Genomic DNA, 25332 nt, shown 5'->3' on the forward strand with positions numbered 1-25332 from the left:
GTTTATCTTGCTGGGTAGTAAACACAAAAGCGTGTATAATTATGCGCATACAGTCGCAATGTGCAACTAATAAAGTTACAGTTAAAAATTAAATTAAATTAAAGATTCATGACTGTGTTTGTGTGCTTCTGCGTAACAATAGCCGAAAGAAATCAGAAGAGTGAATTCCAAAAACTATGCCAACGAATGCGCTTCCAGGATCCAAATTATATTTTTGACTTCACAGTGAAATTTGATAATCACTAATTGGACACTTTTCTGGGTTGTGAGGCTCGACAATGGGTAAGGCAAGGGATATGTTTTAATTTTTTTACACGGTAACCCCGTCCTAACCTATCCCAAACGTTTTGTCCTTAACTAGGTTTACTAATTGTCATCATACATAAAATAAAATTATGTAAAAGGACTAATAGTCAATTCATACAAAATAGCATTACATTAATTTTGGCACAGCAAGGTCATCATTTAAAAAAAAAATCGGAATCGAAAACTGTAGTAGTTCTCTACTCGTAAACACTAAAGAATCCACAATAGAGGTTATTTCGATTACATCATAAAGGAAGAAAATGTTCAATTTACTTTTGGTTGTGTACATGATGGGCGATAGATAGAGGGAGTTTTGCAAATTTGAACCAGAGTCATATTGGATATTTTATGCGGTTTTACGAACGATTTCGAGTTGGTTTTGCAAAAAAAAAAAAAGCTAAATTACAAAACATTCTAATGTTCAATTCAAAGAAAGCTCGATTCTTTCAAAGTGGAAAATCTGAAATATAATATAAGAGCAAAACTCGATGAGATGGCCATCCTAAGCGAGGTGCTGTGCAAAAAAAAAATGCAAGTGCACTCAAAATATAGAAAATAAGCCAGAAAATCAGTGACAGACTCAAACAGAAAAAACAGACAAACACGACGCGGACAGCATGTTGGCAATAACGAACTAAATAATAAAGTGTGTAATAGAGAGCAAATTATTTGCTTAAAAAAATGTACTGTTGGTGACTTCTTATATTGTTCATTAATTCATTTCCCTGTGTTTTAATGGTGTGTCTTGCAAAATCAGCGTGGAAATACTGAGGGCGATACATGCAAGCTGACCCGGTTTCAACTGTGAAGAGATTGGTTTGTGACGAAATCATTGTGAAAATTTACAGGAAAGCTAGGCCTATTAGACCTACAGTATTAACAAAGTCATACATAAATCATGCTTTTAACAAGATATGTATATCATAGTAGGCTTAAGAGTATTGAATTTAACAAATAAAGGGGCAGTATGATCATATGAACATTAGAACATAACCGAATGATATGTTTCTGTTTAAGATGTGTGGAACGAAGGTTACAATTGCCATCAGAGCATATAATATTACAATAAAATAAGTGAGGAAGAACTAAGGTATAGTGAAAATAATGCGTCATTTGGAAAGCGAATCTTTAACCTTAAATAAAATACCAGTATATTTCGCCATAATATTATGTACATGTGTGGTGGTATGAAACATGATAACATCCGAAACTTAGGACGTAAGTCTTTAACGTTAGGACTAAGGAAGAGGGAAAATTGGCCTATATACCGGAGGGCAACTTCGCAACTTCTAAGAATTACTACAGTATATTTTCAAGTAATTAAAACTGACATTTACAAGACAACAGAAAACCATCACACCGCAGTTACGTCTTGTAGTTTGATCTGATCTTGGCATTTGATTATGGATCGAAGTAAAATACGTCAAGATATAAATACAATAGTCTTGTGACTTGTAACCACTGAACGAAAATTAACATTGGATAGTTTGTTCATGTACGATTGCAAAGTATATAGGCCTATGCCACCAGGTGAGAAACCAGAGCTTTTATACAGTACCAACTTCGTGTGGAACTTGAAAAGTTCTACTTGTTGGAACAGTTCAGCTACAAATTGACTTTGAAGATACCGCAAACTGGATTCTATTTTCGGTATGCATCTCGATTACTACAATCAGGCATAACTAATTGCACACTGATCACACATAAGATGAGATTGAGCGGCAAAGATCAAAGTTCCAACTAGGCAAGGCTGGGGGAAACCTTCTGCCTGTGACCCTAAACGTTAAGGTGTATACCGTGCCCTTCAGGCGAACTCACAATCGGGTAATAAAACTGCGCTAATATTACCACTGGGTCCATGGAAGAGGGAAACACTTCAAGCTGTTGAGCAACTTAATGTTATTGTACTCGTAAAAAAGGTCGGATAAGTGACACACGCATAACTTAAAAAAAAACAAAACCTCATAAAGAATACGATTCAAGATAATTAAATTGTAAATACAGTGCACCCTCCAATTCGAGACCCCTCTAATTTGAGACCACTTCTCAAAAAACCAAACTACAATCTTCAACCTATTGACACACAAGTTAACCCTCTGTATTGTGAAGACACGAACCCCCGAGACCACCCCAACCCAAATCTTCAGGTCCCAAAGGTGGAGAGTGAACTGCGCATTTAAAGAATTGTCCTGGACAAAAACCATGCAAATGTTTATACTGTATATGCTGGAAGAAATCTAAATATAGGCCTATGATCCAGCATATACAGTATAAACATTTGCATGATTTTTGTACATTATGTCCAGGACAATTCTTTAAATGCGCCGTTCACTCTCCACCTTTGGGACCTGAAAATTTGGATTGGGGCATCGTCAGTGGCGTATCAATGTAAGTGCACACACCCTCCCCTTCACACCCAGGCGTCATACATCCACAGGCACACCCACTAAAAATGTTCGAAGCAAACAATTTACGTTCAAATTATTAAAAATCACTTCATATCACCTTAATTTGTCAGGTAGAGGCCCCTTTCACCTTACTTAAACATCAAGCACTTCCAATTAAAGTTTGCCCCCCTGCAACCCACCCATTTCTATAAATTCTGCTGCTCATATGCAACTGAGCAATAGTTATCCACTTGACAATTTGCAAACAAAAATGTAGTTAATAAAACTAATATTGAAGCAACAAACCGAGAAAAAGTGGACCAAGCAGATTTTCAGAAACAACTGCAGATGAAGGGTCGTAAATGCAAGGCAACCGTGTTTTAAATAAAGTGAAAGCTTTTCATCGGCATAGTTAATAAATTTATAACACAAGTGATATACTATAAAGGAAAGTCATAAAAAATAAAAGACACAACATTCAGTTCAGACTTTAATGCTTCTGTTTGCTATCATCTACTGTCAATTCTATATTTTTTTGTTTTCATATTTAGTTTTTGTAAAAACGGTGTTTGGAAATTAAGCTTTGCTACCAGATGAAACACCAACTTTTATATTATATACGAGACACATACATATTTTGGCCTATTTATGTACCTATAATTTGATAGACCAAATGATAAAAAAACCCCTTTCACATCCCTGTCCCTTTTCTTTTTTGAGTTGTTTCCCTTTTTTCACAAGGCAAAACACCCAGACAATACTGAATATATGCAACATCCACATCAATATATGTCTAGGCCTGACAAGGCCTATAAAATGATGTTTGTTATGGATCGAATTTGGCCTGTGGAGAAAAGAAAAACAGGGCCTCGTATTCCTGTTTTTCAAAAACCCTGGATGAGAAAGCTGTTTTTGTTTTCATTTTCACTGTATTAACAAATCATCTTGGTGATGGACATTTTAACAAGATATGGATTATATATTTCGTACACACAGACTTGAAACTTAAATGCTTACATTTTTGGTATAGCAATTTTTAAGGTCTGTGACAGTTTCCATTGATAGGAGACTACCTGTTTCCAACCTATTAACTACAGAAAGTGATAATCAATTGTCAACTTACTGCACTTTCTAAAGTTCAATCTTGGGATAAAGCATAGTTCATCATTCCAAACATAACCAGAAATTATTTTATCCTAGACAGGAGTGGTGTTAGTAAAGGGTGTCTTACTCCAAGATTAGTATCACCTAACATTCATAATTGCTTGCAGTTGTAGAGATTATCCTTTAATCCATTCCTGATCCTGTCTACACTTTAACTGTTGATCCTCATCTCCCTGGAGACTAAAGGTAACATGGTACAGCTTTGAAAAGCAAATACCCTGATGATCACCGACTATTATGTATACAAATCACCATAAGTGTAGCATGGGGTGGTACGCCTAAAACAGTAGAGATTGCTAAAGAGGGCTTTGCGGTGCAACATTACAGTAAAAAGAAAAGCTGCAACTACTAAATTAATAACTAGGACATGTCACCGACTTTTGTGAAGACAATGCGTTTTTGGATTTGCAACACATATTTGCTTGTATCGTAATTAAACAGGATATTAACTACGATTATGAAACTATTTTTCAGAAAATTTATATCAGCTTCTGCATTTAAAATCTTCTTCTAGCTGTCTATCTTGTTTGGTGACTATACTGCTAAAAAAATATTGTCCGAAAGTTTTGATGCATAATTGACGGCTTTACTTCGACCAGTGAAGTCACCAAGCAAGAATGCAGAAAGCTAGAAAAACTCAGTAAAGAGTTTGCAAACGCAGAATCCGATAGAAATATTCTGAAAAAACTTTTAAGTGTATTTCCAAAATTCATGGAACTAATTCATTTTAATTCCTTGCAAAAGTTTTAAAGCAGAAAGTAACAAACTTACTTTGGAATATTTTGATCGCAAAAGATTATTCATTTGCCTCTAAGATAAGTTGAATACAGAAATATTGTTAGAGTATCAGCTTTTTAAATATAACTGAATTTGAATACTGCAATGAAATTTCCAACTGAACTATCATGCAAAATCATGGTTCTACATTGTATTATTTAATGAATGCAACTTCTGATTTCAAGAAACTGTTTGAATGACTACAGGAATAGTTTAATGCACTACTGTACATACTTATTTCCAAAAACTTGGAAACATACCTTATAAAAAAAATAAATAAATAGTTAATATAGTCAGTTGTAGAAATATGAATGAATGAATTTACATAATCAATACAAGACTTTTGGATTTGTACTATAAATATTTACTATATTTTCAAATAGTAAATGTAAAAATAAAAAAACATTACTGTCCAGAATTTTGTTTTTCGATCACATTATAAAAAAATTAACCAAGAGCTATTTACATTTAAGCATAATGTATCATAGGTCACATCAGCAAATTCAGCAGTGACATTTATAATTTTTTTAACAGTGTGATTAATTATGCAACTAGCATATTATTGACAAATACATTTTTGAATATTTATATAGAAGCACCAAACACAAATACGGTAAAATTGATTTTTTTTTCTAAACTACAAATAAATATGATTTCAATACATTAACACATAAACTCTCAAGTTAACATTATGATGACGCTAACTTGTGTACAACAACTTACATGAGAAAACTAATTAAAATGTTTGAATATATATAATGGATACATGTTGATTTTTTTGTTTAATGATGCTTTTATACACTGCAGCAAAATAGAAAGTTAGGATTTACATTTGTAAATCACTCTTTCTCCTTTAACCTATGTTCACACTACTAAATATTTTTGTGACAAATTTGTGTGAAGTACTGTACCCATGTATATGGGCATATGGTGACCTAATATTACACACAAATATGAGATATCTCATATATTTGTCACATAACATTTGATAGTGTAGACATACTGTACAGTACAGTACATTGGTAAAAAATCACTTGCAGTTTTAAATAATTATACAAAAGGCAGCGAACAGTGAGATACATGATTACGTTTGACTGGACTACATAGTTTGATTAAATAAGAGTTTCTTTACTGACTGTTTTAGCCAATGTTTGTTTTGCTATAGATACAAAAAAAATTAAAGTACCGCATTTCATTCTTACTGTCTCTAAGTCTAAAGAACTTCTTAAGACCTTCATTATTTTCTCTTTGAGCAGATACAGCAATTGATCAAATATGATTTTTTTTCGACAACAATTTACGAAATTGGTACTTTGTGAAGCTTGGTAGTATTATAGGTACTACCATCGCTGAATTTGTTGTTTATTAGACATCCTGTCCCTGAGACTGCGCCATCTGAGCCTTCATCTGAGCAAGCATTTCCTGCATGCGTCTCAACTGAAAGATATATATAAATTAAGTAGTGAGAAACGTACCGAAAGGTGAGAGAATGCAATGATCATCAGAAAAAACACACATAATAGATTTTATTTGGGGGAGGGGGATGATGACAGTGGTAATGCATGAGGTGGGTGTGAGAATGAAAGAGGATATGAGAACACACAAATGTGCATGAGTGTAATATGAGAATGCATTAATGATGTGAGATTTGATGAGATAACATGAGATGTGATAACATGAGATGTGAGAACATGAGAATGTATGATTAGAATATATAAAGATGGAATGATGTGAGAATGTATGAGAATAACAGGACACTAAGAGCACTTGTGAGAATGAATAAAGGATGCAAGTGAGAATACAAGAGGACATGGCAAAATACATAAAGAATTAATACAATGTGAGAATACATGAAGACAATGCGAGAATACATGAACACAATGTGAGAATACATGAAGACAATGCGAGAATACATAATGTGAGCATCAGAAATTGTAAAAGAAATTCGAAATAAGATAACAGAACATTAAGTTAATTACAGTACTGTATGTATGTGTGTTTAAAAAAAAAAGAAATTAAAGAGCATTGAAAAATGAAATTGAGAAAGTTGTAATGCTTATGGTAATGAATGGGAAAAATAATGCAGAATAAATTTATGGATGTACGCATTCTTCTGTCAAAGTAAATTTGCCAGTTAGACAAAAAAGAGAATATGTGCTAAATCAAAATCAATTGGTTTCGTTAAACTATTTAGTTTGCTTTCTATTAATTTCATAGTAATTTAATTATTTCTATGTTTCCAGATACTACCTTAAATAATAATGACTTAATTAAAGTCTTATTATCCAGACAGATTTAGCTGGTCTAAGTCTCAGACGACAAAACCAACTTGTGTGGTACAAAAGCAAGAAACTTTATCTCTGCGGTCCAATGGGTTGTGAACTAACAGCATGTGTTATGCCACCATGTTATGGGCTTAACTCCCTCCCTACCTTGACCCCTCAGCTCAAGAAACTTGACCCTTCACATTCCTTGAAAGTTTGCTGCAGCCTTTGATGTGACTGCTCATGTTAATTGAGCTGATAGCAGTAAAGGATTTAAGCATTTAATTTTAGTCAGGAAATACCCACAAATATTTGGAGGATAAGATACAGTATGTTGTCACCAATGACATTTTGACCTTTAAATTTATTTTTACCATTAAACACTTCATCGACTTTATGGAAATATATTTGAAGACAAATATACATTTATTTCACATATTTATTTAATTTATTGTTTTTATTATACACCTTATTTGTATTCTTTACACCTTATTTGTATCCTTTATTATCTTTGGTTGGGCATTACTTTTTTTTTGCCTTTATATTCGTCAGTTGCATTGTTTTAGGTTTTATAATTATGTACTCTATTTCTTTTAGATGAACTTTCACAATTCTGAAGTGTGCCACTGTTAAAAGCATAGTTTCCGAATAAATTACTTACAGACAAAATATGTAGCTTTAAATAAATAAATATAAACATGATATATATATCTGTCTTGCTTTTAAAAACACAAACCGTTTAAAATAAACAATTTTTCTTGAATCATACTTGTTCAACTATACTTTCCAAAATATTGTTAGCATCTATAATAACATGTCACTCTCCAGGGAGCCTTGACAAAAATAGAATTTAAAAAGCAAATGTTGTAGTGAATTTTAACAATGTACAAATTGTTCCTTAACTTTGCTGCAGCAACATGCCCTAGCTTGCCCAAACTTGGTGACAGACGAGCTGAATCATTCAGTTTTTGTAATGCATACAATAAAATTTTGAAAATCTAAAGATGAGATTTTAAAAGTGGAATCCACTTGATATCTCTAAAAGAAGGAACACTAGCAGAACAACAAAAATTTCAAAACTTTCCTAATGGACAGCATGCGAGCTTGCGAGATAACAGTAGGCTATGCAGTCTATTGTTCAATCTAAAGAATTAAAGATCGGAAGACATGGTGTCAACAAATATGATAAATAAACTCATAATGTGGCATATATTCTGTAGGTGATAACTCAACTAGCATCTGAAAGACGTAATAGTCAGGTTTGTATTTTAACAAAGTTTGATCCCTTGCGGTTTCAGATCGTTTAATGGAGGAGTTTTTTTTATATTTTTGAGGTAATTTCCAGCATATGTTTCTAATTTTGGAATGAAGCTGCCGAAGAAGAACTTAGTTTGCTGTCATTTATTTTCAATTTATTTACAGTCATCATAATCTTTATTTTGCCAATAGAGTTTTAAAACATTTCCTTATAGATTCTAAAAATCTATAATATATAAAAAGTTTATAGTCTCTGTATGTAGACCTAATTCATTTAGCTACTTCTCTTCCCCAAGGGGCAGTTATGCTACATAAATTAAGTTCTATAATGAGAGCTGTTTACCATCAATTCTGACTTTGACAAGATTTTAACACAAGAATTTTTGATTGCAGGATAAACATCTAAATAACAAGCTATAATTCCATAGATATTAATTATATCAATAGAACAGACTACTAATAATGACAGTGTCTCTGATGAAATCAGATAAAAGTTGCTCAAGTGACAACTTCCCAAGTTACAAAAATCAGATAACCTTTTAAGTCATTTTTGGTAATTTACAGATTTTTACTGCCTAAAATTGATTACCAGCTCCAAAGATAAACTAACCTGTACAAATAATAAATCTAGAAGTACAGAAATATGTATGGAGAACACTTTTGTAGTAAAAAAATTAAAAAGCAAACTTACATAAAATAAAGCATAAAATTACATTTGTTCAAATAACAGCGCCACAAATGCCCCTCCAAAGCCTCATTTAAGAAACGTCTCCCTTGAATAAATGCCCCCTAAATGACTGTAAACAAAACTAATCGAAGCAACATCATTTTTAACACATTCTATTAATGTTCTCTTCCAGTAGAATTACATTCATTCTAAAGTGGTTAGGATCAATGAATCTTTACGATCACACAATACATTTTGGTGGAAATTATGTATTGTAGTTCCACATTTATTGTGAAATTAAGGGGCGCTTACTTGAGTATGTATCCATTCTGCACCAAAAAAAAAAAAAAACATAGCCTCCCTCAATTAAATGCCTGCTCAAAAATCCTTCTCAACAATAAACGCTGGGGGCGTTTATTAGAATAAATACTATATTCAAAAACATTAATATCAAAATTTGGTTTAAAACATTCTGACTTTGGCCTATTTTGGTGAATACATCAATACGACTTCATTAACGAAACGTCAATTTCGTGGTGGGACCTCACGTATATTCTTGTCCTAGTTTTCAATTGAATGATAATAACTTACCTAAATATAAGGTAAAGCAATTTAAATATAGAAAGTTAATGTTCAAGTTTATTAGCTAAACACAGACGGTACAATAAATCTGCAAGAACATTGCTGACGACTTCTTTTCCTTCCTTGGCGAATTTCCAAGCCAGGAAAAAGCGACGGCAAAACTTTATGCAGAGATATGTTGAATATTGCTGGATAGAATGTGTTATCTGTGACCCAACCTACAATTTATACCCCTTCGCTGACATACTGGGCTTGGCAAATATTCTATCATATTCGATATTGCAAAGCGGCCAAAAAATAAGGGGGAAAATGAAATAGACTGATAAAGTGGCAACAGGTTTCGTCTGAGTCAATGACTTTAAGAGTGTGTATAACATTTACTTGTCAATTTCACTGAACTCTCATTGAACTTCTGCTTGAGTTTCTAAATTTGATTTATATTAGAAACTCTAACAAAATTGTGTTTGGTCTTCTGCTTGGGAATAGGGAATGTATATAATTTTTTTTTGTACATCGTAAAGTCACAGTTTGGCACAGCATCAAATATATTAAACTTTGGTTTCCGTGAGTTTTACCCTTTTATTTTCCCCAACTCCCAGAATTGATAATGAAAAATACTGTGATTATTCTTTTCATGTGTTACGACAAACTTTTAAAAATATAAAGAAGACTGAAAATTGACAAAATCAAAACTTATTAGGTCTGAAAGATAATAAACACTGTGGACGTGCAGTCATAATTTGTTTATATTGTATTTTGTATTTAACTATTGTGCTTTCTTATAATTAAAAGCTGCCAAGGCAAATTAATATGTACCAGTAAATGTAATACAAAGGTCTTATAGAATTTGCTACTAATTCAATTAAAGCAAAAGCTGATGAGATCAAAGATATTTATTTATAAGTTTTGATATGATTATTTTATGATTTATTTTATTTATGTTTACCTGAATCATAACCCACTTTGTACAAATGACAATTGCATTGAACAAATTTGATTTATATCTGGACCATAGAATAACTTGTTATGCCTACATACAGAAGTAAATACACACTCCAGTCCAGGAATTCGAAAGAGAGGCCCAGAAAGGAAATTTTAAAGGGGGATCAAAGTAAGACTACACTAAAGCCCCTCCATGGTCAGGGCTGGGCTGAGGTACAATATTTTATGTCTATGCATAGTCAATACTTCTAGATGGCGGGAAATTACATTCTCCAGCTTAAATTTTAATGTAATTTACTTCTCCCCTCATATAATTTTTTGGAAGGGGAAGGTGGGGAAGGGGGGGGGGGAAATTGAGACTTCCCTACTTGAATCCACCTATATAAATTACTGACAAATGCTTCTTGACCTTCAGTTATTTCTATAGAATGAAATATAAATTTAAATAGCTTAAAATATTAAAATCAGCTTACTAGATGCAAACAGCTTTTTCCGAGTTATTTCATCTTAAATTGGGTCACAACAAAGCAACCAATGGAAATGGAGAATATTTATTGAGTAAAAAATTTGTGCCGCACATCGCATATATTTATAGTATTAGCAGTACGTGACAATAAGCATGTATATAATTTTCGTAACGAGCCTGAGTATCCTTTGCGAGCACAACTTCTTGGAGACCGTTTGAATATTATGTGCATAGCCGGTAGATGATAGTAATACAAAGTAATCATTCAAACAGCTGTATGGGATTTTCAGAAACTTTCCTAATGCAAGGCCCTCCCATGGAAAAGGCCACTAATCAAACACTGTGGAATTGTAAGAAGGTAAGTGACAAAGAAACACATTCCCACAGAGCTGAGACACAAAATATTTATTATCCCAGTTGATTTAAATAAACCTATGAAGCTTGTATATGTAACTGTGAGTGAAAATCACGAAGATCTCAATATTTTATCCCGTTTCAACTACAAATTTTTTAAATACTTTATAAAAAAATTCTCCCTTCTATTAAAATTGCCATACAATAAATACTTGTTATACTGTATTATTTGTTATGTCTTTTATTATTGGAATGATGTATTTTCTTCAATATTAATAAATATTATAAAGTTGAATTAAGAGTTAATGGCAATTTTAGTAGAGCTCTAATACATATGCTGGCTGTGGTGAAAATGCTTTTAGGCTGTTAAAAAATACAATTGATTAGTTTGTCCTCTCAACATACTCCTCATTTAAAAAAATAATTCAATACATTTTCTTTCAAATTTCATGAATTTTCCAAGTTTTCTAAGAAGCATGGCTAGGGGTCGTTTTCGCAAGTTTACAAACAGTCCCCTTTTTGGTATCCCCTTCATTCCCTCTGAGGGTTTTAAATAAAAAATGTTGATTTTGCAAAACCATTCTCCATTATTTTATGAAGTCAACTAAAGTACTGTACTTGGTTACAAAAAAAAAATGCATATTATATCCATAGTTGTATTATAATTGGTCATAACAATCTTTTATTTTAAATATATCATTTTATTTTGAATCAACATATTCATGCTTATGTAAAAAGTGTACAAATTTGTCTATCCTCCTCTCCCCTTGCATACTGTTTGTACACTTGTGGAAATATTGATAATTGTGAACGACCCCCTACATATATACTGATAAGAAGTCCCAACCCAAATTATCGATTTACAATTAGAATGAGAACCAATAAAGAATTTTTATTATTATTATTATTTCATATTATTATTATATTATTACTAATATTATTATTATTATCATTATTATTATTAATACAGCAGTAAAAACAATATCAATAAAATAATAACATTTATTAAACATTTGCCTATGATTGCTAAACCTACTTGCTGTTGGTAATTTGTTGAAGTATGAAGGACAAGTAATGGCTGTTGGTAATTTGTTAAGTATGGAATGCCACCGACCAGAAGCATAAAAAAACAAAAATGATTCAAGTCTGACAGAAAATAAATAAACAGGAAACTTCTGTGAAGCATATGCTGAGAAAATTATTAAAATTCTTTGCGATCTTATCAAACTTGTGTATAAAGTATAATGCTCAAAATTTATATAATTCCTCAAGAAAATTACTACAATACATTTTGTACATTTTGATTGAAACATTCGCAAATCGAGAGTGACATTTACCAGGTTGATTACCCAAAAGAGGCTGAGTGTGTCCGCATTGGCAGGGCCGGAGCAGGTGGTCCTAGTTATGCCCAACGTTGCATCTGCTATTTTACGCAAACTTAAAATTGTATGAGGGGCTGTTTTATGCCACGGACTGTCAAATGGATATCCGGGACCGATCAATGTAAAAACATGGAATGCGTGAAAACACAGGTTACGGAAAAGTCATGGGTGATGTAAAAACCAAGGGAAAGGAGAAGAGGAAAATTTGTAGCATAGACACAATCATCTAAAATATAGATGTATATAGTTATATTTTGAGCAAATGGTTAAAAAAGATGTTTCTATTAGTTTGCATAATGAAATTCAGTAGATATATTTAGAATTTCTTTAATTTATTTTATATTCTTTTGTATAATGTTGCTTGTAATGCCAAAGTAGAGCATTATGATTACCAAATAAAATTAAAATTTAATTGTAATTCCATAAACTTTAGCTCTGTCCAAATTATCAAACCTTCTTTGGCAAAAAACTACAGTATGCCCATATATAGCCATGATGTGCCTATATATGGTCATGATGTGATGTCACCATGATCATATATAGGCATGTCGCATGTTTTTGTCAAATAATATTTGATAGTCTGGAAAGGACTTAAGACTAAATATAAGTCTGGCTCATTAAGAAGCAGTAGGATGAAAAAATAATATTTTTCATACAAACTTATGCAAATGTGGTTTAATTTAAGTACAGGCTAAGATAATTTGAATCAATGTCTTGTGAGTCTTTCTCCATCCATAAATATTTCTTGTTTGTAGTGTATCTATATGATTGAAAACATAATTTATTGACCTTTCGAATGCATTTAATAACAAAAAAATCTATTTTATTTTGTAAATTTTGTGCATGGCTCCAGGTAAGAACCAAGTGTTCAACTGGGACTTCCAGTGTAAAGTTATATTATAATTCAAGACACTATCTAATGCGGCATTAAGAACTCAGAACTATCATCAGTATAAAGTTGAATTGGGTTTAAATCCACATTCTTTCCAAAACTAACTTTATTACTTGTAGTTTCTCATGACTGTAAATTGATAAATTGAAATGTTATCCTTTTAAACAGCACAGACACAGTCCCAAGATGAAAAATGCCACTTTAGGGAGATCTGGTTTAATGAGTTTTCTTAACACATCAGTCTTAGAATTTTCTACAGTGATACCCACAGCCACCTGACATCAGAGAGACAATAAATTAACACAGTAGTAAACACTTTTTAACATTCTTAAATTTGCAGATGGGCCAGTTTGGGGAAGATTCATTCCTCACAGGAATGTGGGAAACCATGCCGATATCCGGGAGACTCCTGTGGTGACTCGCATGAGTTTTGAAACCCCTGCAAAGATTGCATAACTTTACAAGTTATCCATATGCCTACAGTTCTTCTACTACCCATTGCCAGTTAATTATTATATTCTTGTGAACATAATTGCTTTGAAAATTTGAACAGAATTTTCAACCTCTAAAGGTGAGAATTTTATTGAAGAAATGCTATCAAAATCAACATCAAGTGAATTAACCAGGTGTAATATTTTCTGTAAGCCTATTGAAAATGATTAATTTTAACACTTGTTTGTTTTCTCAATGGAATTAAAAATATGTAATTTTGGAACAAGTTCTTTATTTTGATTTACTTTGTTCTTGATATTGTAAAGTACAAATAACTAGTAGGATCATGTTCAGTGGGTATGTGTGAGTCTATAGCCTATGCAATCCAAGATGTGCCTAGGCATGGCACTGCTAAAGTATCATCTATTCCAACAGGGGTTTGTGGATTACTTATACCATGATTGATTGAAAAATTGTGTTGAGATGCTAAACAAGTAATTTTTTTACTTGGCCTTAATGAAATACTGAATAATATGAACTACAAAAAAAACTGGAAAGCAACAGGAGGATAGATAACAAAACATGTGGAATGCTAACTATGTTTACACCTTTTGAATTGAAGGGAAATGTGTGTATTAAGAGAGGTGAGAAGTTAATTTCCTCCCACAACAGGTGCATCAGATAATTTGAATAAGTTTTGCCCATGACTGAGACACATGGAGCATAGATGTAGATTGTGTTGTGAAAGACAGGAAAGTGATCTTCGTGAAATGGCTGAACAAATGCTAGGCTATGTACTGTATGTGGGTATGTACATGAATACTGTTTGAATGTATGTGTGTGCTCCATGTCACTTAAGGTAGTAGAAAGATGTAGATTAGATAACAATGCTTAATAACAGCTAAATTGTGGGCCTCCATGATGATGATAATGATCCCAATGAGGATGACAACAACAGCAAAGATTGTAGAAAGCTGATGATAATAGTGAATATGGATGATGTTTGTGATAGTGACTGATAAGAGGGGCTTTGATGATTAAATAAAGGTGAGTTAGCTGGCAAAAAAACCCAAAAAAAAATAACATGATGCTGACGATCATTTGGAAAATGATGGGAATAATGATATAATATTTATGATGCTGGTCATAGAGATGATGGTGATGACAATGACAATGGTGGTGGTAATGATAATGAGGATGATTGCTGATGACTAAGATAATGATAACAATGGTGACAGTGAAAAGGACACAGATATAAATTAAGACAATACAATTAATGATGAAATTTATGATGATAACCATAATGTTAATGATGTTAAAAATAATGATAAAGATCTTGATGCTAATACTTTAATAGTAAAACAAATGCTTGTATACAATTACCAGGGGCAACAATATGAAGCACTGAATGACTAAATACAATTAGTGTAATGACAATGGTTTCACTATAGATATCCTGCATAGTTCATGTCAGTGCTGGATGGTGACAAGCATTTCTGTCAGACACTCTAGATGCCATTTGCATTAACTCACAAATATCTAGACCAAATGCATAAAAAACCACTTAAAAATAACATTCACTTTTTGACTTTGACCCTGTACGGTTGTCTCATAATAAAATAATTAACCTTTGCCCTCATTAATATCTACCACAGTAAAGATTGGGGCCGCCTCTGGCATGCAACACTTGAGCGTGTTTGGAGAGCAATTCGCCAGGATCAACACAAACGGCCGCAAAAATCCCTCAACGAGGACATGGGCACGAACTAGCAACAATCAAAGGGATGACGCTTTGTGAAGCACCTGTTGTCTAAATGCCAATGTCACAAACCAACCTTGGCCAACATAAAAACAACACATAAAATCAAATCAGTAGAAAATCACAAAATTTAAATTAAATCAATAACAACAAAAATACCAAGTGTATGTAATTTAAAATACTTCACAACAAAATTAAAAGATTTTTAAAAATTGGCCAATTAAAAAATAAGAACAAAAAAATAAAATAAATTGAACCTACTTAATTAAAATCACTACACAATGCATACATTTTTTCATTTTGTAAAAATTATTGTAAGTATTTAGTTTTTAATTAAATTTGTTCATTTCATTTCATTTCTTGTGAAAATTCCCATCATATTTAATCCCCTCTAATCTCCTTTATTATTATAAATTAAGCCTAAGTCTGGCACTAACACAAGTGTAACCACATTTTGTTTTTGAAAGATAAGTTCATTATCGTTGACTTCCAACAGATGTAAAAATACACATGATTTTGTTTTCGTCTGGTCTCACAGACTAAAAAATAACAATTTACCTGTATTTTTTGTGAATAAAAAAAATGAAGTAATAATTTGTTTTAGTTGACAGGAAAATTCCAAAATTTGCCAAAATCTGATCAGAGGCCTGGAATTTAAGGTATAGTACCCATCAAGCTACAAATGATGTACTCTGCACTTTTCCTATGCTATATAATAATTCATTTCCTTTGCTTAAATTTTAAAACTTTTTTTATCATAAAGATATACAGTAGTATATCATTAAGAGTCTAAAAAATGAAGGCAGAATTCTGTTTACATGGATAGTAATGTATCAAAATTATGGCTTGCATATAAATCATAATTCTGTAATGAAAATTATGATGCACAGAACAATGGAATTTAAGGAATAGTACCCAACAAGCTAGAAATGATGTACTCTGCACTTTTCCTATGCTATATAATAATTCATTTACTTTGATTACATTTTTAAGCTTTTTTTTAATCATAAAGATATAGTATACCTTTAAGAGTCTACAATATGAAGGCAGAATTCAGTTTACATGGATAGTAATGTATCAAAATTATGACTTGCATAAATTATAATTCTGTAATGAAAATTATGATGCATAAAGTAAGGTAAATCAATGACAGACATTACCAAAATGAAAAACTTTTAAAGGAATATTCAAGATCATGACACCAGAGGGCAGCATTGCAAAAAATGATTTTGTCATAACAAACTTGTCAAAGATGTAGTGTCTGTTAATTAATAAACTCGAAAAATAAAATTCAATTGCTTACTTTTTAAAATTCAAGTTATTAATAGAGAATTATTTTGTCATCAGTTGATCATTATAGTAATAATAATGGGTCTGTAGTGCACAATGTAATGTTTCTATGCAGAATATATGATAAAAGACAATATAATGATAAAAAAAAACTCATTACAAAATACCCTAGCACTATCTAAAAAATTGGCTCCCGGTGGAAGCACGTATCTACTGCTTGACATGTTTTTTTTTTTTTTTACTTTCAACTCATGCAACATTTTTTTTTTGGGGGGGGGGGGAAGTGGTCGCCACAAAGACCAATTTCAAAAGATTTTAAGCCTGACTATGTATATTTTGCTCTTGTCGGGACATAGAATCCCCCGTCGGAAAAATCGTGGCGCCACCCCTAATAATTAGTAGGACTTGGCCTACTAGTCTCTGTGGATGACCTAGCCTAGCTACACTAGCTAGGGCTGCTACAAGTTGACGACGTACTGTACAACTGAACGGCGAGCCAATGACGGATACCAGCATAGGCTAACCTATACTGAAGTAATGTGAACTGAAACTCGACTGAATAGACAGACCAAATTTGAAATGTCAAAACAATTTTCATCTAACGTAATAATACTAATACTACTTATTAGTAACAAATTAAAGTCAGTAGCTCTACCTAGGCCTACAATTGTCAAATTTAGTGAAATCAAACATCTAGGCGTATCTACAAAGAACTTACATTTCACATCGCAGAGCAAACAAGGAGCAAGAGATGTCGCGCATTGAATGATTCTGTTCTCCCGAACAGGTCACCAATTAACGTAATGTCAACTTAACGTCAAGTTTACGTTTCGGATTGGCAAACTGAGCTTAAAGTGTCTACTGCAAGTGTAAAAGCAATGAAAAGCAGAGGAATCACTTTCACAACCCTGTTCTCCTTGGGTTTCTTTTTGTAAGAGAATAATAATTTAATAAATATTTGCGGTACACCAAATAGGTAGTGGCTTATCTACAGGGATGCGTGTGGGCGCACTCATCTAAAAAAAAACCTGTGCTTCCCCTGGCACCACACTTCCCCCTCCCCTGGAAATTTGTTGCACTTAAAAATCACTTATTTTGGCAGCTAATCCCTTCACTTAATCTTTGAACCTCCCACATCAGCCCCAACACTTAGATACACAACTGTTCATTGGAATATTGAGTTCAAGACCTCAATATAAATGAGCAATTAATTAAAATGATTATTTTCAAGGTTTTTACCGAACAGTTTGTCTATAAATGTTCAACTGGGTTAAAATAACCATTATTTTCTGAATGTATGACTTTATAAAATTATATATATATATATAAAAACTAATAATTGGTCAGCAGGATCTTGAAATTAATTCTCTGACGTGCAGGAAGTGAGTGAAGGTCTTTGTGATGAGGAAAGATAGGTAATACATGCCACAGCATAGTCAAACTTTTCACAATATCAAACTGGGATAACCCATTACAAGATGACATTACATGAACACAACATTGACGTTACATAAGTGTGAACTAATATCACAACTAACAAAGTATTATTTGCATGAACACAGTCTCAATTGGTCGGCAACAACTTAAGGATTAAAAATATATAAGTATTAAAAGTTATTTATTGTTTCATACAAACAGCATTCATTTTGAAATGAAGCCCTCCTCTATACTTTGCAAAAGTAGCCTTGAAAAAAAAGACCATCTCAAAAAGAAGTCAATCCAAAGCCCAGGACTTCAATTTGAGGTTTTACGGTAATGTAATATATAATATATAGTATTTCAAATAAATGTTGAAAGAAGTTGGAAAGTGGCTGTTGGATAATCACTCAAAACTCCTCTGCTTCACAATAACTTAAAATAAAATTACAGCCAACAGCAAGTGATGGTGTAATTTTCTAACAGCGCAATTACGCCATTCTATAAGACCCTTTCAGACAGAAAAGGGTAAGATTACCACAAAACAAAGGTACTGTGTGAAAGGGTATAGAATGCTTATTATGCCGGCATGCATACAGAAATATTGCGGCACCGTCTATCTGAAAAGGGCTTATGTTTCCCTCTGCACACAATTATACATCTCATCTCATCTCAATATACAATAATTGATAAGCCCAGTAACTTATTATATTATAATATTTATTTCATCATATTTGGTACTACTGCACCAAATTTGTTTATATTTTAGTATGAATTAAATTTATTAGTAATATAATATCATGTTTACATTGAGCACTACTACCTACCTCTTCTTCTTTTTGTTGTAGGATTTGGTCTTTGTCTGAAGAACTTTCTTTTCGTCTACCTCCACTATAAAATAAATATAATAAAATACATAAATAAAAAAAATTATATAACAGAAAACACTAAAAATAAATTAGACCACAGGTGCGCAAAGTGTGACAAGAGGGCAATTCTTTTCCAGCCCGGCAGCAATCTTTTTGCGGCCTGCCTACCATCATGGGCTAGAAAACCCATTGTTTTTAAAGGCCTGACACAGATCATCTATATAATGTAATATTAAAACTGACAATAAAGCGGTATAAAAGTAGTGCATGTAAGTATTTCTGGATGTCAAAGTTTGAGTGCGGTCCTCAGTGTTACCCATTTTTATGCCCACCTCTTAATTTGACAGATAAATTTGTGGTGGTAGTATTTGTCTGTTGACCTTTTCCAGTCGTATGGCGTCGCAACGACGCCCTCTTTGACCATACTTTATAGAAAGGGGCGTCGTACGTACTTTTTTTTTTTTATAGCTATGCTACCCTCTATAATATTGTTTGAGTGATGTAGGAGAATTTCTGTATTCAGACTAAATAAAATGCCTGAGCCCAGCAAAAACCTGACATTTAGTGTAGATGATTTAATTTCTCAGGTTTGGTACAGCCTCGGGCAACGGTAATGGGGCAGACTGGAAAGGGTTAATACATAATGTGGCCATAAAATTATTGTGGTGTAAATTAAAAATTAGCCTGTTTTGGAGTACTATGCTCCCCTCTTTCCTGTTTCTTTTCTTCATCTCTTTTATTTATTTTTTTTTGGGAGGTGCCCTATCCCCCGTTGTCCTATCTGGATTTGCTCCTGATCTCTTAGATTTTACAACAGTAGCTAGCTTACCCAGCTTTGGCAGCAGGGGCTGGAGTTCCCCCAGTCCTTGCTAGTCTCTCCGAACGGAAGTTCTCGTAGTGTACTTCATGGGTAACTTCTTGCAGGTCTTGCATATGAGTTCTAAAATTTTGGAGAAAAAAAAAGATGTCATTGTCATGAAATGATTAAAACAAAATCATCCATTCTCATAGAAGTACTAAGCATTTTAACTAGTCACTAAATTCTAGCAAAGTTTTGCACAACAACACCCTTTAAGTCTGTTCTGATTATTTTGACTAGCCTCAAACTTTAGCTATGCTTTATGCTAAGTTATTAACTCTTATATTTTGTTGTACCGCACTGTTTCTTTTGACTAGCCCTTAATGTCCAGCAAGGCTTTGTGCAAAATTATCCCATTTTTAAAATCCAGTTTGAATGTACAGACTTTTATATTAATATCTTGTATTGTTATAAAGGTAATGGACATTTCCCAAAGGTAAAACATATTTATTTATGTATCAATTTTTATGTTGGACTTTGTGGTCAATAAAGAATAGTAATAATAATGTAAGCCCAGCCTCACTAATTCTCAGCAATATTTTATGCAAAATGAAACCAGCATGTTTTACTGTGCTGAATCTAGTAGAAGCTATCTTTACCATTTTCCCCCATAACAGAAAATTTTCTTTCCCCTCTCTCCTCAGTTCCCCCCTCTCATTGGGAAGAGAAAAAAAGTATGTATTTTCTACATATTAGTAGACTATCTACCTATAAAATCAATTAAATAAGTTTATGAAACCCCTAAATTGTCATATCTTTCGAGGGCTTCACCCGCCGACCACTTTCGAGACACCCCAGCATATTTCCCCCTAAAATTTTGCATTTCCCCTCATTTGCCACCCCCCACCCCAGATTTCAGACGCTTTCAACAATGTTTCCTTAAAATGATTCATTCTTATAAAATTGAGCATATCTCCAACATATAAGCTATCTTATAATATGCCATTCAAAATGTCTAATATTATTTCTGGTAGAAATGACACACCTTCATGTAAGAACAAAAACAAAACACATCTTACATGTAAAAACTTACAAGGGCTGTATAATTAATATGTAAGCAATAGTATAAATGTAGTGAAGGAAACAAATTTTCGATAAAAAAATAAAGCTCTCTCTACACTAAAAAATGTATGTGACAAAAAAATGTCATATTTGGGGGTATACTGTAAAACCTTGAATAACAGCCCTGGGCCTCCTTTTTTAGGACCCTTTTAGATGGGCTTCTTTTCGAAATGGGCCTCTTTTTGAAATGAGCTTCTTTTCAAGATTACTTTTGCAAACTAAATGAGGGTTTCTTTTCAAAATGAATGCTGTAAATATTTGGCCAATATGGGCACATTACACAAATTTGTCAGATTAAAATTTCATAGTGTGAACAGAGACTAAGAGGGGTTTCGTACAATGAAGAGTAAAAATCTTGACTTACATTAACATACTGCGCAGCATAATGAAATCACAGTGATCTGGATTTTCAACTAACATAAAAGAAAAGAAAGAAATTACAATGCTGTGCACACCCCTCCAAAAATTACTTTTGCCTCCCCAGTCGCCACCCCAAAATTCACTTGCAAGTAGTTAAAATCCCCTAAAATCACCTTATTTTGCGAGTTAGTGCACCTCAACTGATCATCGAGCCCTACCACTTCACCTTCGCGCTCCCCTCCCCAATCAACCCCCATATTTCAAGACTTCTAGATAGGCCACTGATGTTTGTACATAATAAAAATCTTATCAGGATATTTAATTTGATCCTGGGCCTTGATGGAAACCAAAGAAACAACTGTCTAGGAAATAAAGATAACAATAAACAAAATGTGTATCTAAAGCACTTTCATATAAATATTAACAAAATACTTTTAATATTTGCTTGGCAAAAAAACCCCCCCAAAAAAATCCACAATTATTATGATACACAAGGTGGTGAGATGGTAATAACAATTGTCATTGGCTATTTGGTTAGTTGGTTTTTAGAGATCTCAATGTTTGATACATCTTAATGTTTCACATTTATACGTTATGTTTACCTTCTACGACTCCCCATGGATACAATCGACCTCTGACCTTTTTGCCTTTGACTTCTATCAACTGACTGGAACCACACACTGCAAATGGTACACTTTGCTGCATAACAGAGAGAACAACAAATTTTTATCTGGCAAAAAGCATTTCTTTTACACACATACCTTAACACCAAGTAGTAGCGATAAATGAAATATAGTCGTGGCAATTATAGATTTAATTCTAAAATGTATACACGTGCATGTTTAGACTGAATATGTTATGCTACAATAAGCTGATTTAAACTAAAATGCACAGGTTTAATTAATAATTAATAATAATTCTTAATTTCTGTCCAAGGGGGGGGGGGAGGCAGAGCATCCTAAGGCAGCAGATGCATGTTTGTTTACCTTCAATGAGTTATTCTGCTCTTTGAAATCTTCATCTTCATCAGAGTCACTGTCAGGGAGATGGTAGATCTTGATGCCATTATCGTCAATCTCATTCATAATCTATAAAGAATGTATTTATCACTAATTTATTTTATTATTAATTCATTCCCTTTATCACAATGCAGAATTAAAATCAAGCTCATATGACTGCTATATGAGGGGTCTGGAATAAACATCCTCTAAACACTGGCCATTCTGTTTGTAAACTAGTTTAAAGCTACAATCACTCCAGACATATCTTTTGTTTTATTCATATTTTTTTTAAACGATACTATGAGTGATGGTCATTGAAATAGCACTGTATAAATAAATTGATTGATTGGATGAATTTATATACTGGCTGACTGATATATTGATTAATTAATTGATATATTGAAAATAATCATATAATCATGAATATCATCATCATGGGCTATGGAGTGTACAGATGCCACCCCCAATAGCAACATTTAGAAAATCGGCTATGTGCCCCAGTGAGGTCGGCTAGCACGCATTAGGGTCCGGCCCCGGTATTTCTAATGATGTCATCAATTTAACAAGAGCTTCTTACCTTGGCCTTGAGCTTTGTGATCTCTCGCTTAGTAAGGGTGTCTGATTTTGCAATTACTGGGACAATGTTTACTTTATTGTGAAGGGCTCTCATGAACTCTACATCAAGTGGCTTCAATCTGTCAATAATATTAATGATGCATTGATTCAGCTGTCAATAAATACACATACAAGTAAAACCTTTGCTGCCGGGGACGCATGTCAGACAGGGTTCAATCAGGGTACCAAGTACATGAGTTCACGTTCATACCTGTTAACCACTACCAGACATACCATGTTATTGCACATAAACTCGCTGTCAGTGGTCAACAGAACCTAACTTCTCACCCTGGAAGTTCAGACAAGACCCCTGTAGTCTAAAATAATCTAAAAATGAATACTGTTTATTTTTGTTTGTGTTTCATTACAGTTGATAGGAATAATTTTCATTAAGGTGACATTCTTTATGTCTTGGTATATGGGATGGAGGTAGGAAAATGGACTTGGCAGTTTTAAATCAACAAGTTTACAAAACATTAAAATTAACATTAACATTTATATAGCGCACATTTCTACAACATACATCATAATCAGCAGCATCAATTTTGTTAGAGTTTCTAATATAAATCGGTGCTTTAAATGACTAGTTTAATAAATTTTTTTACAAACCATAGTTAAACATATTTTATTAAATTTCAATGTTTTATAGCTTTAATGTTTTGGTCCCATTATTCATCTCTATTGAGTGTCGACCATAATTGATAGCTGGGCCTTAAATGACTCTTGTCTACCTCTTCTTAAAAGTGGTAGTTTGTCGAAGATAGCCAAGCCTTAGCAGATGCCCATGACTTACCCATGTGCGAAGGAAGAGGTGGTATGGCACATAGACAGCTGCTTGGTAAGCTTTAAATTATTCTACTGATTACACCTGAGGAGGGGGTTGGACATGGTAATTTTTAACCATGATGCATATTAGAGTTTACCTATAGTTTCTTTTAAAAAACAAAAAAAGTTACAACATAAGTAAGCCTTTAGTCTTACCCATGCCCAGTAGGCGAGATGAAGTAGAAGCAACAATGGACCCTGTTGTCCACTATGTGCCTTCTGTTCAAACCGCTTTCATCATTCAAATACTTCTCATACTGGTCATCAATGTACTTTATGATGGGCTTGAAACTTGGGAAAAAAACAACAAAGATAATATTATATGGTAAACTGAACTGACATCCATGTTTTGCATTTATCACTCACTACAATGATCAGTATACAGATAAAATCAACACCAATCTCATTTTAGCAATAGCTGTGTGTGGGAGGTGAAAAGGGAGATTTTAATAGAAAGTTAAGTGTTTTCCAATTTGATAATTTAAAATAAAATCATTTTTGAATACATCAGAAAATTTGTTGTTCAAATCGAATGAAAACTCTTGAAATTGAGAGTTACTTATAAAAATTGGAAAATTTCAAGAAAATAAGACACTTTATGACATGACCAAGATGAGTAGAATTATCTGGACTCCCAAGTCTCTGACCAAACCAGAAGGGTCGCAATGCTTGTCCTTCACAATGCATTGCTTAATGCAGATATACCAAGCATACCTACCAATCTTGATTATTGATGGCATCTCCATATCCAGGTGTGTCTACCACTGTCAGACGAAGCCTTACACCCCTCTCCTCTATTTCAACCGTTGAGGCATCAATGCTTACAGTTTTGTCTATTTTTTCTGTATCCAGAGAATTAAAAGAAAACAAATTTTAGGAAACAAACTTGAGAATAAAATTAAGAATGATATCATAGAGCTTTAATATTCCATGTTACAATTAAAAAATAGAAAATAAGGTAGAAACAAGGAAGGGATGAGAGCATTTTGGCCAAAAATGTGGATAACCATTACTATAACTGTGTATAAAAATGAATGAATTTTTGTTTTGTCAGCCATGTGGGCAACAATAGATTAACATTATAGATGTTATCAAAGATACTAGAAATACAAGATAGAGTTCTCCACACAAAAAAAGTGTTCCACCGTGTTCCACCGAAATGCATGGTGGGAATACGAAAAATGGGACGCCCCCTACAGCTGGATCTAAAAAAACTTGTGCCAAACTTTTGTTACCAAGTCTTCGCGTATTTTATTATCAATTCTCAACAAAGATAGATATAAAAACAAATTGGAATAGACACCCAGACAGTGACATCGGTGAATACATAACCTCCTTGGTGGCGGTAGAAATCATTGCTATTATCCAAATAATACACTAAACAATTAAAGCATAATCATGAAT

General features: G+C 33.1%; 1 protein-coding gene across 1 annotated transcript in view; it reads right to left on the minus strand.

Annotated features, from left to right (window-relative positions):
- Positions 1-3170: 3170 nt before the first annotated feature.
- The window catches only part of LOC117115541 (septin-2-like), a 29020-nt gene continuing 6858 nt past the window's right edge, over positions 3171-25332 (minus strand). Inside the window, exons 4-12 of the mRNA XM_033259385.1 lie at positions 24647-24770; positions 24085-24219; positions 23066-23183; positions 22474-22575; positions 22090-22186; positions 21492-21540; positions 20036-20146; positions 19165-19228; positions 3171-6071 (exon numbers count right to left, since the gene is read on the minus strand). Of these exons, the coding sequence (XP_033115276.1) occupies positions 6000-6071; positions 19165-19228; positions 20036-20146; positions 21492-21540; positions 22090-22186; positions 22474-22575; positions 23066-23183; positions 24085-24219; positions 24647-24770 (872 nt within the window). The 3' untranslated portion in view covers positions 3171-5999. The remainder of the gene's footprint in view (positions 6072-19164; positions 19229-20035; positions 20147-21491; positions 21541-22089; positions 22187-22473; positions 22576-23065; positions 23184-24084; positions 24220-24646; positions 24771-25332) is intronic.

Source organism: Anneissia japonica, unplaced genomic scaffold (assembly GCF_011630105.1).
Source record: "Anneissia japonica isolate Jap-2015-1 unplaced genomic scaffold, ASM1163010v1 scaffold199_len4679917_cov187, whole genome shotgun sequence".
NCBI lineage: Eukaryota > Metazoa > Echinodermata > Crinoidea > Comatulida > Comatulidae > Anneissia > Anneissia japonica.